Below are 13,105 nucleotides of genomic sequence, written 5' to 3'. Positions count from 1 at the left end.
TTGTCCAATGTCTGACACTATCAGCGAGTCTGACCTTTACCAAGTGGTATGGTGTAGTCAAAAGTAGCAAGTTTATACAAAGACCCCGAATTCAAGTTTTATTCATGCCACTTATTGGCTAAATGGCTTCAGATAGTTATCAGAATTATCTGGGACAATTATGTCAGTTTCTTTTAAACTGAAAAATAAAGACTAAAACTCCTACCTCACAGGTCCTTAGGATGATCAAATATTTTGCAACAGTAAAGTGGTAACGATTTACAACAGATCTCTCTCTGCTATCATCCAGGGACTCCCTACCCTGACATCCCCTTAGCCCTCCCCCAAATAAGACACAGATATCAAAGGGAACATTACTATATCCCTCAGAAAGATGACAGAAAACCACTGCTGTCAAGTAATATCAAATGTTAGAGGAGGAAAAATGCTTCCTCATCTGTAAAAGGAGGAAACTGGAGAATGAATTCAAAGATCTCTTTCTGTGCTAGTTTATTATTCTGTATTTGTTGCAAATTTTTATTTAAAAAAACCTTTCAGGTTTTACTTACAAGGTTTACTTTCTACTGTCAGGTAAATACTTATATAACAAAATTTAAGTCTTTTAGATAAATGTCAAATAAAATTTCGTGGTTAATTGGACTTCAAAGAGACATGGGTACACGTACCATGTGTTAGAGTTCATATCCTATTGCATTCTATTCTAAGACACAATGATGGTCTTCAAAACACAGTCAAATTTGAAAGGCCAAAGGAACAACTTAACTATCTGTCAAGTATCTGATCAATTTCAGATTATTTTAACTCAGGCCAATAAATAAAACAAAAAAGAATTCTGAAACTCTATAACTAAAAATAAGGAGATATAGTAGTTAAATCAACAATCAGTGTAGAGACAGAATTAGAAACACTAAAACTTCAGTAGCTTAAAAAATTATATACACTTCCAGTAATAATACCTCTATTTGAATATAAATTTATTTGTAGAGTAAGACACAGAACCCATTTACAGAAATAAACAGCTAAAAGTTCTCTTTCTTTTAACATTTAAGTATGAGAAATTTTTCCTTTACACCTAAAAGATGGATAATTGCTTACTGAGTAGGATCATTTTGGTTTAACTGTGGATCCTTCATACTATAAATCTATGACTCTAGACTGTTACCATGATGTATTTATTAAAAATAAGCTATTTTGAGAAGAACACAAGAATTATCTAGGAAAGTCATTAAGAATTAGAAAACTCGAGAGGAGGGTTTTACAACTTTTAGACACACTCGAACATTTTAAATAGTCTACAAAACATTTTTTTTATAAGGCAAACTGACTTCTAATTGAAAATAGTCTGGCCTTTATTTTTTTCTTAACATAAGAAATAATCACTCTCATTCTCCAAGGACTGAGTCATTCTTGTCATCTATTTAATTCCCCTTACGTTGAAATATTTCCTGTCTTTGCTCCTGGTGACTGTCAGAGCTTACCTTTGCCTCAGAGGGATTAGGCAGCTTCATGCATAGTCAGGTCTGCAACATTTTCTCCGACCTAGCTACCCAAAGCAGCAGGCATTCAGTTAATCTGTTTGAGAACTGGCTGACAGAGAGAAAGGGAGTGTCCTCTAACTTACATTTATTTGCTGTTTTTACAGGAAGAAAGTTCCCAATAGGAATCAAACCTCAAGGGAAAGGAGTCTAAAAGAAAAACAGCAACAACCTACTTTGAGTGGGATCTAAAAGTTTGCTTCAGTAAGACTGTTCTCTTCATTTGTCAGTATAATTCAAGTCACACTTGGGAGGAGAGGAAATTAAAGAAACACATTATTTCCTTTCTTTACCCATTGTTCTACAAGCTCTCTTTAAAGTTCCCAAAGGGATAAAAACACAGTTCTAGGAGGTTTTTATCCATGTTTTAAATATATCTGAAGAACAAGGATTCATTATCCTTAAAATTCCCCATATTTACAATGCAGCCATGGTTGATCATATCCATATATTCTTTTTTTGAAAACAAAAATCTATTATTCTTCAACCACCAATGCCTGTAATTTTGTACTTAAAAAAAAGGAAGTTCACCTCCATTTGACATTACTTTCTTCATTAATTGCTTTTGCCAGTAGAGGGAGCAAAAACAACAACAAAAAAAACACCCCATACATTAAATTAAATGTTAACCTGCCACCAAAGCAGATCTCTCTAGTACTTTACAAATGTTTTACTTTTTATTTTTTTTAAAGATTTTATGTATTTATTTGACAGACAGATAGACAGTGAGAGAGGGAACACAAGCAGGGGGAGTGGGAGAGGGAGAAGCAGACTCTCTGCGGAGCAGGGAGCCCGACGTGGGGCTCGATCCCAGGACCCTGGGATCATGACCTTCTGTGTATGACAGCAATAATTTTAAAAATATATGGTTTAAAATTCAGGAATTCTAGGAAAGAAAAAGCAACGTGTAAGAGTGTCTTCTCATCCGAGTCACCAGTATCAGATTTGCAAATATCTAACATAATTTGTTTAAATTTTCATACTCTGCTATTAAATTAAAACAAGGAAACCCACTGACATATCTGACTGTCACAGAAGAGGGGCCCTAATGAAGGGCAAGTAGTTACACTTTAATTCTTAATGGCAGGACATGTTCAGATGAAAACAAAGTCAAAAAGGAATCAAATAGTGAAATAGAACAAAAAGAGGCTTTAATTTATGTAGTCATCTTATGAACTCATTATAATGAGAAATATATTAGAAATTAAATTGGAGAGATAGAAAGAATATGTAAAGAAATAAGGGGAAAAGAAGCTTACAAATAAACTATTTCAAAGGGCCGCTCCTCTCCCTTTTCATTTTTTAGTTAGAATTAAAATATTAAAAGATAAATTCAAAGACCGCAAAAAAAATAAATAGCTATATCAGCAACAGAAATTTGCAATAAATGAAAAATCTTCACTAATGTGAGAGATAAGTACTTACCAAGAGGACATTTATGGGCAGAATCAATTATCCCATTTTCCAACTCCCTAAAAAATTTGCCATGTGATTCTAAAATTACTGGGAGTAACTACTCTATTACTAATGCTATTCTGTAATAAATTTTAAAAAGAAAATTGCACATTATGTAATTTCCAGCCATAACTCAACAGTATTCATGTGCCTCAGTTTCCTCATGTGTAAAATAAGACCAGCACTGCCTGCCTCACAGACTAAAGAAAAAAGTAAGGGCCTGGTACAAGTGCCTGCCACAAGGTAGGTCTTGATAAACTTCAGTTTCCTGTCTCCAACTATACAGTGCCAATCATAAGTATTAGCTCTGGCCATTCAAAAGTAGTTTTAGTTTACCTCATCGAAATGCATCTCTTTATCTTGCCCAATTTGCAATTTATGTAAATGAAGTAATATCTCTAGGTAGGAATAAAAAATAACCAAACATTGGTCTTCTGGGCTTGCAGAAACCATATTCAGTGGTGTTCAAACCTTCTTCCTTGAGGTTCCCTACCCTCCCCCTTCAGAAACATAGTATCTTCAGGTTCTTTCCAGTCCCATGCCAAAACCTGTCATTTTCAAAGCCTTATCCATACTTAACTTATCCTTTCCACTAAGACACTTTGAGAAAAGTGTGCCCAAAGGCACATAGCAATTTAGTGGCAAAAAAAGAACTCAAACTTCTATTTGATTTCAGAGGCTGTGTTTTTAACTATTATGCAATATTGATTTTAATTTAAATATACTCTCTCAGGGCTTTCTCAGGGCATCAAAATCTTAAACTGAGAGAGAAAGGGTGTTAAAGTTCAAGTATCATCAGTGAATGACAGAGGATCTAGAGGAGCTGATGAACCCTCACATTACCCTGGCGATGCACATTCCTGTGACCAATTCTTGGTTGGTGAAACACAGAACTAAAACTTGAAAAGTCAAAATTAGGATGATTTTCTTCTAGTATAAATCTATTAGCTACCTTTGTTTTATGAACATCTTTTTGGTATTTTTTTCCTAACTCATTATTTGAAACAGGTCTCAGTAATATTTTACCCACCTCTTCCATTTCAAAGGAGTCCTTCTGCTGTGCCATTATATTTCTTATGGATGGGATCGTGAGCGGTGCACATGGCTCTTTTTCAGGTGTGAACACATGGACACTTTTCACCTCGTTGCCATTTTCCGGCTCACCATGCCTGGACATGTTGAAATCGTTACCTAAATCAGATTCCTCACCCAGTTTATTCGCATGACTTTGCGTTTCTTTACTTTGTTCACTTTCAGTTTTTTGGTTAAAATTACTATTTGCTTCATCACAAAGTCTATCAAGGTCAGCATTCTCCATAACAGCTGCTGAACTACCTGATACTTCTTCTTTAACTGTAGCCAACATAGAAGATGAGTCTTTCTTCTTTACAATTTTTTGAGACTTTTGATCATTTTTATTGCCACTTTCTTCCATCACTGAAACATTCAGGATCTTTCCTTTTTCAGTTGCTAGGGAAGGACTACTACCTTCTCCTTTATCTGTTTTATCAACACATAAATTTAGTTTTGATAGTGTTTTCATTAAACGATTTGCAGTGTTACTTCGGGTTAAAGGTGGAGGTGAGTCTGTCTCCTTGTTAGAAGTCACTGAAGACATACTTCCAATTCTCTGGAGGGGAGTCCCAGAGACTTGAGAATATAAAGAAGAAAATGCATTGGCCACAGTAGTAAGCACTTCAATTTGACGAAAACGACCTACAAAAAGGAAACAATGTTAATTATATATATATTTATCTGTTTATATATTTATACATATATTAAACTATTAGTACTTTTCAGAATGCCAATAATTGAACTTAGATCACAAAGATTATAAAACCACAACTTTTTTCCTGATCCAACATTTAAAAGTTCTCTACATTTACTGGGAAGAGGGACGAAAATTTTCACTCTAAGCACTAGAATTTATGTTTTAAGAATTAAGAATTTATGTTTTACAATTTAAAAGCAGAAAGAAGCATAAAGCATGACAACTCTGAATTAAACAGAAAGGACTGGCTATTGATCTACAGCTGTAATTCTATTTTTATGTCTTTGACTCCATTAAGACTCTTGCAAATAATGTTCTCCCAAGAAAATGAACATAAGTTTGTATTTATACCTAACTGTGGGGAAGGGAGGAGGTAGGATTGGATTTATAGATCTCTTAAAGCTGTTCTAAGGACCACCTAGGATCCCATTTTTTGGAACTTCTGTGCAACAGAGAAAAATAAGATATAATATAAATAAAAAATATCAAATTAGCCATGCTATTTTAGATTTATAGAAAAACACCTAAAATTGACTGACTTTATTTAATAGTAACAAGCTGCTCCCCTACTTCTTTCCTTTTAGAACATCAGCAATTTGGGGATAAGTTTAAGATAAGCACAAGGTTCTACGTGTCAGTTATAGTAATACTTAAGAATGAGGAGAGGGGAAAGTTAACTTCTATAAATAGAATAATAAAAATTCAGAGTAAGTAAAATAGCTATTGTGTTAACTTCAATAATTAAGTTTCCAGTGCTATTCCTAAAAATTACTAAGGCTGTAAAAAATAAGACCATCTCACTGTGGATGCTAATATTTAAAAACCTTACTTGTTAAAGCATAATTTGGGTTTTCTACTTCCATCCGTTGCATTTGAGCACTCAAAAATACTTTAATATCTATCCCTCTGGCAAATGATGATGAATTAAAAAATCTGGAAGGAATTTTAGAAGCAATATCTGGTTCATCTCGTCCAAATCCAAGATTATAAAGAATTTCTTCAGGATCTTCCTCATAAAGTTCCAACAATTCTGAAACACTACCAAAAAAAAAAAAAAAAAGAAACATCAAGATATAAAATAAGTTTATAGTCAAATCACATTATAAAAAAGAGCTTCTGTTCTTTACACCATTATTTATTTCAGCATCCTTATATACTGTGGACTAAATGTGATATATAACTCTTAAAAAGAGTCATTCAAAAAAAAAAAGGTCCATTCTTTCAAACTGTTAGGACTGGAAAAAAAGAGCTAGTCCCTGAGCAGATACTCAGCAAGACTCCCAAAATGATTCCTCACCTTATTTTTTTTGTCATTTTAAAAGAGTCCCAGTAAAGCAGCTAAAACAATTAGAGGACAGCTGAGGTAGAATAAGGAATAAACAGATTAAGAAAGAAATGAAAAGGAAAAAACACACAAGTAATTTGGTAGCACAGGACATGCTACAGAACTTGAGGTTTTCTGCTATCTTGGCTGTCACTGAAGATGCAATAACAGGTAATAAGCTGAACTCAGAAAGGGAGGGAGGGCCTACTTTCAAATTTTCTCTAACCACTTTCACTTAGGAAGTAGGAGGAGTAAGGTATGGAGAGAATGGTTACTCAAAGGTAAGTTCTTGCTCTGATTCTCTTGGGAATTAAACATTCTTATCTCTTCTTCCTCATATCAGTGATAATCCACCTTTGGAGATTCACTGAGGAAAATGTTGGAGATGAAACTTGAACTGAAGAAAATTTCAATTTGTTTCAGAGAAAATGCTCAGATTCCAGTACAATAATCTGAGTAACAATTTAAACTGGTCCCACAGGCTCACGTACTTGTCTATTTTAATATATATTTTGAAGAACTTTGATTTAATATGTTGAAGATAAATCTATGCTTAAATATAAAACTTTATATTAGAAAGGTTTATTCTGATTTCTTGTTAGAGTAACTCAAGACCCTAAAAAAAATGGAGAATTTTGGAAGAAGTTATTCCACTATGGACTTCCTCTTTCAAGTTGTTGATAGGGCTCAAAATACTCATTATAATAGGAATTCCAGCAACATTATAAACACATTTGCTTTTTATTTAATCTTAATTTTTTTAAAAAAGCAATGAATGAAACAATTTTGGATCCTTTTTGATTTCATACTATCAAGCCAAATGCAGACTGAAAAAGTGTGAGTAGGTCATCTATAACACAATGTAACTGCAGTATTAATTTCAGAATAAGTTACCTTGAAACTGTCCACTACTTTTCCCAGATCCAGTGGAATTCATACTTCTCCCTTTCTGATGAAACTGTAGTCTTCTCTCTTTGGCCAAGATATTATTGCTATAAACAACATTAGATTATATGAAACTTTATTTTCATAAATGTTCTTCATTTTTTAAAAGAGAACAAAGAGCATAGCTACGTACCAGTTTTCAGTTTGAGTATCTGTTTCATGGAGGTGGTTGGCTACAGGGTAAAAGAACAAATGCAGAGCAGAACTGTCAGAACACTAACTACTGTGATACAGTCATCAAGAAAGCAGATATTACATGACTACAAAGTCATGGCAATTTGTTAGATTTCTTTGTACATCCACTCAGAAAGGTGCCTAACACATAGCATTCAATAAATATTTACTGAATGAATGAAAATAATCTTGAAAATTTTTCAGTAAAACAACATAATATTTCCATTCTTTTCTGGAACTTCCTTTTAGGTTCTGGTTTCCAATAAACTCACTCAATATGGATGAACAGGCAGAACAGAAATGATTTTTAGGGCAGTGAAAATCCACTTATGATATCATAATGATAGATACATGTCATTATACACTTGTCTAAACCACAGAATGTACGACCAAGAGTGAACCCCAATGTAATCTATGGACTTTGGGTAATGATGCCTTGTTACAGGTTCATCACACGACTCTGGTGGGGGACATTGATAATGGGGGGATGCTGGTAAGCAGGAAGTACAGGGAAAATCTCTATACCTTCCCCTCAATTTTGTGAACTTAACCCTGCTCTAAAAAAAACAAAGTCTAAAAAAATTCCATATTGTGAAATTAAGGCAGATATCAAAAGTGCTATTTACAGTAACACTGAAATGCATTTTAGTAAGGGTGGACAGTATGCTCAACTGTACTAATTGGGAAGCAGTAAGTTTAACCTCTTTACAGAGTTTATTCCTTGAAAGCACATTAACTGAAATAATAAAACCTCATATATTCACATATTCTAGAGTTAGAAGATTAGAAGGTGCTACGTAAGTAATCTACCATAGAGTCTGACTTAAAACAGTAAAAGATCAAGGATACTACATTCAATGGATAAATTCACCATTCATCATTATAATTTAAAAGATTTACATTTTAAATTTTTTATAATTTGAAAAGATTTACATTTTAAATCTTTTATAATTTGAAAAGATTTAATAAAATTTTTAATTATTTAATTTGAAAAGATCTAATAAAATCCTTAATTCTTTTTGATAAAAAGCACACATTCATAACCCAGCTATACAGCTACTAATAATCTCCAATACCAGTAAAATAAAAAAATAATAAAAATGTTTAATTCTACATTGTGGAAAACTTTACTATAAATCCACTGACTAGATAATAACATCTGTGAAAATTTAAACATGGCACAATGCACTTTTAAAATATTAATGCAGTCTGGAATAGACATCAGCATAATGATTTCTAATTAAATTCTAATAACTCTACTTTGTTTTTGTCCTTTAAGTGTTCTAAAAATCTGGAAAAAGAGGAAGGGGAAAAGACAGGAGACACTTGAATGCAAAGAGAAAGACAAGCCGCAGCTGTGTCTGACATAAGGCTACCTCACCTAAAAATAAGCTTCAATTTAGTCTCCTCCTGTATAAATATTTAAGTTTCCTTCCTTCTGGCGGGGTAATTCTTCCCTCAGTTCTATGACCATTGTTTGCCCCTAAACAGTTCCTTTAAGCAATTAAGTCCAAGGAAGACATGGACATTTCACAATGGTTTTCAGAGCCATTTCTACATGTATCCTACAAGCTCTGACTAGATCATTAACACATAAAAGTTCTATAAAGTGCGTCTGAGCCATTTTCAAGACTTTTAACTTTGGCTCTAAGGACTGTACACCTGAAAGCACTCAACTTTTTTTTTTATCTTAAACCTGTATAAAAATACAGTTCTTCCAAACAAATGTACCTTCAGCTCCCAAAGACAAATCATCTTCAAAACTGCCTCCATTTCTCACAAGCACACCTGAAAGAAACATTAGAAGACTCATCATGGCATTCTGTTCTTCTGGACCCCCATATTAAATCATAGTTTTAGCTAAAGCAAATTGACCAACCAAAAAAATAAGATACAATAAAGTATTTCAAACCTGAATGTACTCATTATTCTGATTATATCATGTCAAAAAGCAATATAAGCTTTACTTTATCACAAACAAACCACGATTTGCAGCCAGGTAAAGTTGTTAAAAGCCCCGATATAAGCTACTTTATACTAACTATGTCTTTGAAGATATTCATTTAGCTAACATCTTATCCAAGAGTTTCATGGAAAATCAGATACCAGAGCAATCATTCCTTTTACCTCCCTTAACAGTCAGGAGCTCAAGCTAGACTTTTCTAATACTATAAATGTTTTTTATATGCCTTGCCACTACCCTGCACATTCTTGTTGTACTTTGAACTTGAGAATTCCTGTCTTGCACAGGTGGTAAAATTTCAGGTATGGCAATTTCAGTTAATGTAAGCAAAGAAATGCTGCACTAAAGCTGACCCAGTTCACTCAGTATTTTCCTTATGTTTACATATCATATTTGTACATTTAATTAATCTTCGTAATCTCTAACTAGACAAAAATAAGAGTTTCACACTGTGGAAAGGTTTAGTAATTTGCTTGAACTCTTCACTGTTTTATGGTTTATGACAAGGTTTCTTTCTTTTGGCTTTTCTCTCAGAATGGCGTATTTTGTAAAATGAACATTACTTTTATAATTTACATATGTATACATTCACTCTTAAGTAGGGCTCTTCATAAAGAAGAAATTTAGAAAAGCAACTTTCTCTTACCCTTGAGCGTATTACTGCTTTGCTCATCCAGTGAGGCTCCCAAAGGGGTACTGAAACCACATAAATATATAAACCTTAGTCTTAAAAAGCTATCTGGAGAGTTGTTACTGCACAACTTTACATTTAAAGGATCACAGCCAAGCAAGCTTCTAATCACAGTTTAACTCTCCTCCCCAAACACAAAAGGAATGCAAGTGTATTACATAAGTAATATCCTACTAACTAAGCAAACACCTATCCTCAGTCAGTTCACCAGGAATGACTTAATCACACATCTGATCTGCCAGCAATTAAGAGCAAGAATTGTAATTACAAATGATATTAATTAGCATTTTCTTTACAAAAACAGAAAAAGAGAATGTCAGCAGGCATTAAGAAAATGTCGGCTGCCCTCAATCCCCTCCCTAGAAACAGGAAACAGAATTAAAAGAAAACAAATCTTTAATAAAATTTAAGTCAGAGTCTAATTAGAAATAAGCCTCAACACTTTTTTTAAACCTCATCTGTCAGACCTATCACCAGCATTTTAAGAGCATCACTCAGTGCCTCCCTTACCCCAACTATCTTTTTGGTCTAAATGAAGAAGCTTAAGATTTTTTTTTTCTGTTTTTAAACTATGAAATACATGTATCTTCATTTAACTCTAAAAACTAAAAAGTTGGCTTGAGAATCAACCTTAAGAACCAGCCATTGCTAAAATTCTTTCACATTCTTCCCGTTCAGAGATAACTTAGAAATCTTTTTTTAATGTGAAAATGAAAATGTTTTTCATTTCTTTCTCAAAACTAAATTATATTAAGAAACACTGTTTTATTTTGAAAGTTCTGTTTTGTGATTTGAATTTTTCATCAGTAACAGTTTATACCTGTTACAAATTCACATCAAATATGAGATCATAAAAATATCAGGCTCAAAAAATATTATTGAAATGACAATTTAATGTTAAAACTTTCTGCAAGCAAATATAAAAGCAGTGGCAGTTCTTTGAAAATTAGTGCTTTTGAAAAATGTAAAGAAACACAACTACCATAAAAACAGTAAAAACTTTGGAGCTAAATTTTGCATGTATTTTAATAAAACTGGAATTTATGCTTTATAAAGTCCTTCTTCTTCCCTGTGCTACTTTCTTAGGACAAAACACTGTTTTACTCCTGCAGATGTCTCTATGCGTGGGTGCACTAACAAAAGTGGCAAATAAAGAGAATATAACTGCCATTCTCCTTCAGAAACAAGTTTCTCACTCTTACAACGGCTCTCTTTTCCAAATTCTCTCAAAAAACTATCCTTTCTTAGATTTAATTCAAGCAATTTATTTCCACTTAGTTAAAAAAGTGATTATCAAAATAAAGGACCCCCCCCCCAAAGGAATGACAAATGGTATCTTTATTCAGGATATGGACATCAATAAGAAAAAAAAATGAGAATGTATCAAGAGGAAAAAGCTAGCTTTAGATCACTTATAATGTACAAAGTAGGTAGAACGCCTAACTCTGAGAAGGATCCTAAACTGTTTAAAAAATAAAAAAAACTACAGTTGCATATATCCTAGCAGTGAAATCTGTGATAATACAGCTAACATGACAAGACTATTTGTTTTAGCTTTCCCAGGTACAAATGAATGCCCCTTTTGTACAAAATAGGTGCAACTGTAAGGAACAAGAAGGAAATCTATGCAGGAATCCTATGAGGGAAGGAGCAACAGACTATAGAATCTGCCTACGTAAGATTACCAACAAAAACTTTTGAATTTTCAGAAGTGATATGTCTGATGAGTAACATTTGCCTACTGCATTTATCTTACAAGATAAACGTACTGTCTACTTGATATGATCGCATATAATCTTAATTCCTATACATCATAAAGTAAACACAATATGATTTTTCTCTTGCTGTTAAACATTATTTTTGATGCACCTTTAGAGAGAAGGTCCATATACTTCTTCATATCTCAAAGGGTCTATGACACCCCCAGTAAAGGTTAAGGAGTTCTGCAGTGAAGAGTGCTTAGTAATTCATCAAAATTACCAAAAAATCCAGTAATTCATCAAAACAGGAAATCAATGTAGTAGCCAATACTTTATCTGTGTTTAGGTTAGGAAAAATAAGCTGGCATATATGAAAATCACTTCTCCTTGCTCCAAAAAATACTTCCTTACCTCTGGTACTTGAACAAAAGATTAAGAAAAGCCCAAAATGAGATGGCAAATATGTGCAGGAGCAAACACCGTAGCCGCATTAAAAAGTAACATTCTTCATATGAGATTTTACAACTAGAAAATAAACTGGAAAAAAAATATAAAACAAGCCCTTTTTTACTGTAGTAAGATTTACGTGCAATATGATTCATCTCCTCTTGCACTTTATCGAAGAGTTGTACCAGTTGCCAAAGCATGCAATTAGATTTATGCCATTTGAATGCCTTCAAAGCTCTATTTCCCTTTGCGCATTCCAGTGCCATCTGACAAATGCATGTCCAAGGAGTAAACTACAAGAACAAAGTTAGCTGGTTTTATAGCTGTCCAAATAGAATTAAGGCTCAAAGCTAAAATTAAAGCCCAGTTCGTGTTGTTAAGTAAATTAAATTCATCTAAAACACATTTGAAAGGGAAATCATTCCATGCCAGATATACAGACGTCAAAACAAAAGCAAAATAAAATAGTGTGAAATGTGAAAATCCTTTCGAATAAAAACAGGCAAGAATAACAACACTGCATGATTATTTGTTTTAGGTCTCTGATCTCTGATGCTAACATCATGCACAGGGACTGAAGTCCTAACAACTGTAAAGTAAACACGGCCACCAAATAATCAGCGGTCACAGCACTTCCATTTCTAATCTTCTAGAGGAGGAAACTATCCGCCGGCTCACTTTCCGGCTTATAGCTCACAACGGCCACGGGACCCACTGGGACTGCGGCCCTAGTGACTCCGGCTCCGCAGTGGCCATCTCCGCGGATCTCCCTCTGGGACGCTAGCGGCGAAAGCGAGGACTCACCGGCAATCCTTGAGCCATATCGCGATCTTCTCGTTGGGCACGTTTCCTGCGGGGCAGAGTGAGGGGACAGCTCGTTACCGACCCCAGGCGGACTCCGACCTCTCGGTCAACCTGGACACCCCCATGTAGGGAAAATCTACTGGGGGTAAAATGCAGCCTAAGCAACATGTCTTAGTGTCCATCTGAAAGGAAACGAGATGGCACCGGGGTGTCTATGTTGACTCTGGAGACGCCTCGCCAAGCGCGCGCATTTAAAGGTCCAATGTGTCCCCTCTCCCCCGGCTTAGCAAGCCCTG

The 13,105-nt window shown here is 34.3% G+C and overlaps 1 protein-coding gene across 1 annotated transcript in view; it reads right to left on the bottom strand.

Annotated features, from left to right (window-relative positions):
• ITPRID2 (ITPR interacting domain containing 2) overlaps positions 1-12,761 on the bottom strand; it is a 36,536-nt gene extending 23,775 nt beyond the window's left edge. Inside the window, exons 1-6 of the mRNA XM_035726850.1 lie at positions 12,703-12,761; positions 9,814-9,863; positions 8,936-8,992; positions 7,164-7,203; positions 5,591-5,799; positions 4,021-4,706 (exon numbers count right to left, since the gene is read on the bottom strand). Of these exons, the coding sequence (XP_035582743.1) occupies positions 4,021-4,706; positions 5,591-5,799; positions 7,164-7,203; positions 8,936-8,992; positions 9,814-9,863; positions 12,703-12,761 (1,101 nt within the window). The remainder of the gene's footprint in view (positions 1-4,020; positions 4,707-5,590; positions 5,800-7,163; positions 7,204-8,935; positions 8,993-9,813; positions 9,864-12,702) is intronic.
• Positions 12,762-13,105: the final 344 nt, after the last annotated feature.

This window comes from Zalophus californianus, chromosome 3 (genome assembly GCF_009762305.2).
Source record: "Zalophus californianus isolate mZalCal1 chromosome 3, mZalCal1.pri.v2, whole genome shotgun sequence".
NCBI lineage: Eukaryota > Metazoa > Chordata > Mammalia > Carnivora > Otariidae > Zalophus > Zalophus californianus.
This window is presented reverse-complemented; position numbering and strand designations above follow the sequence as displayed.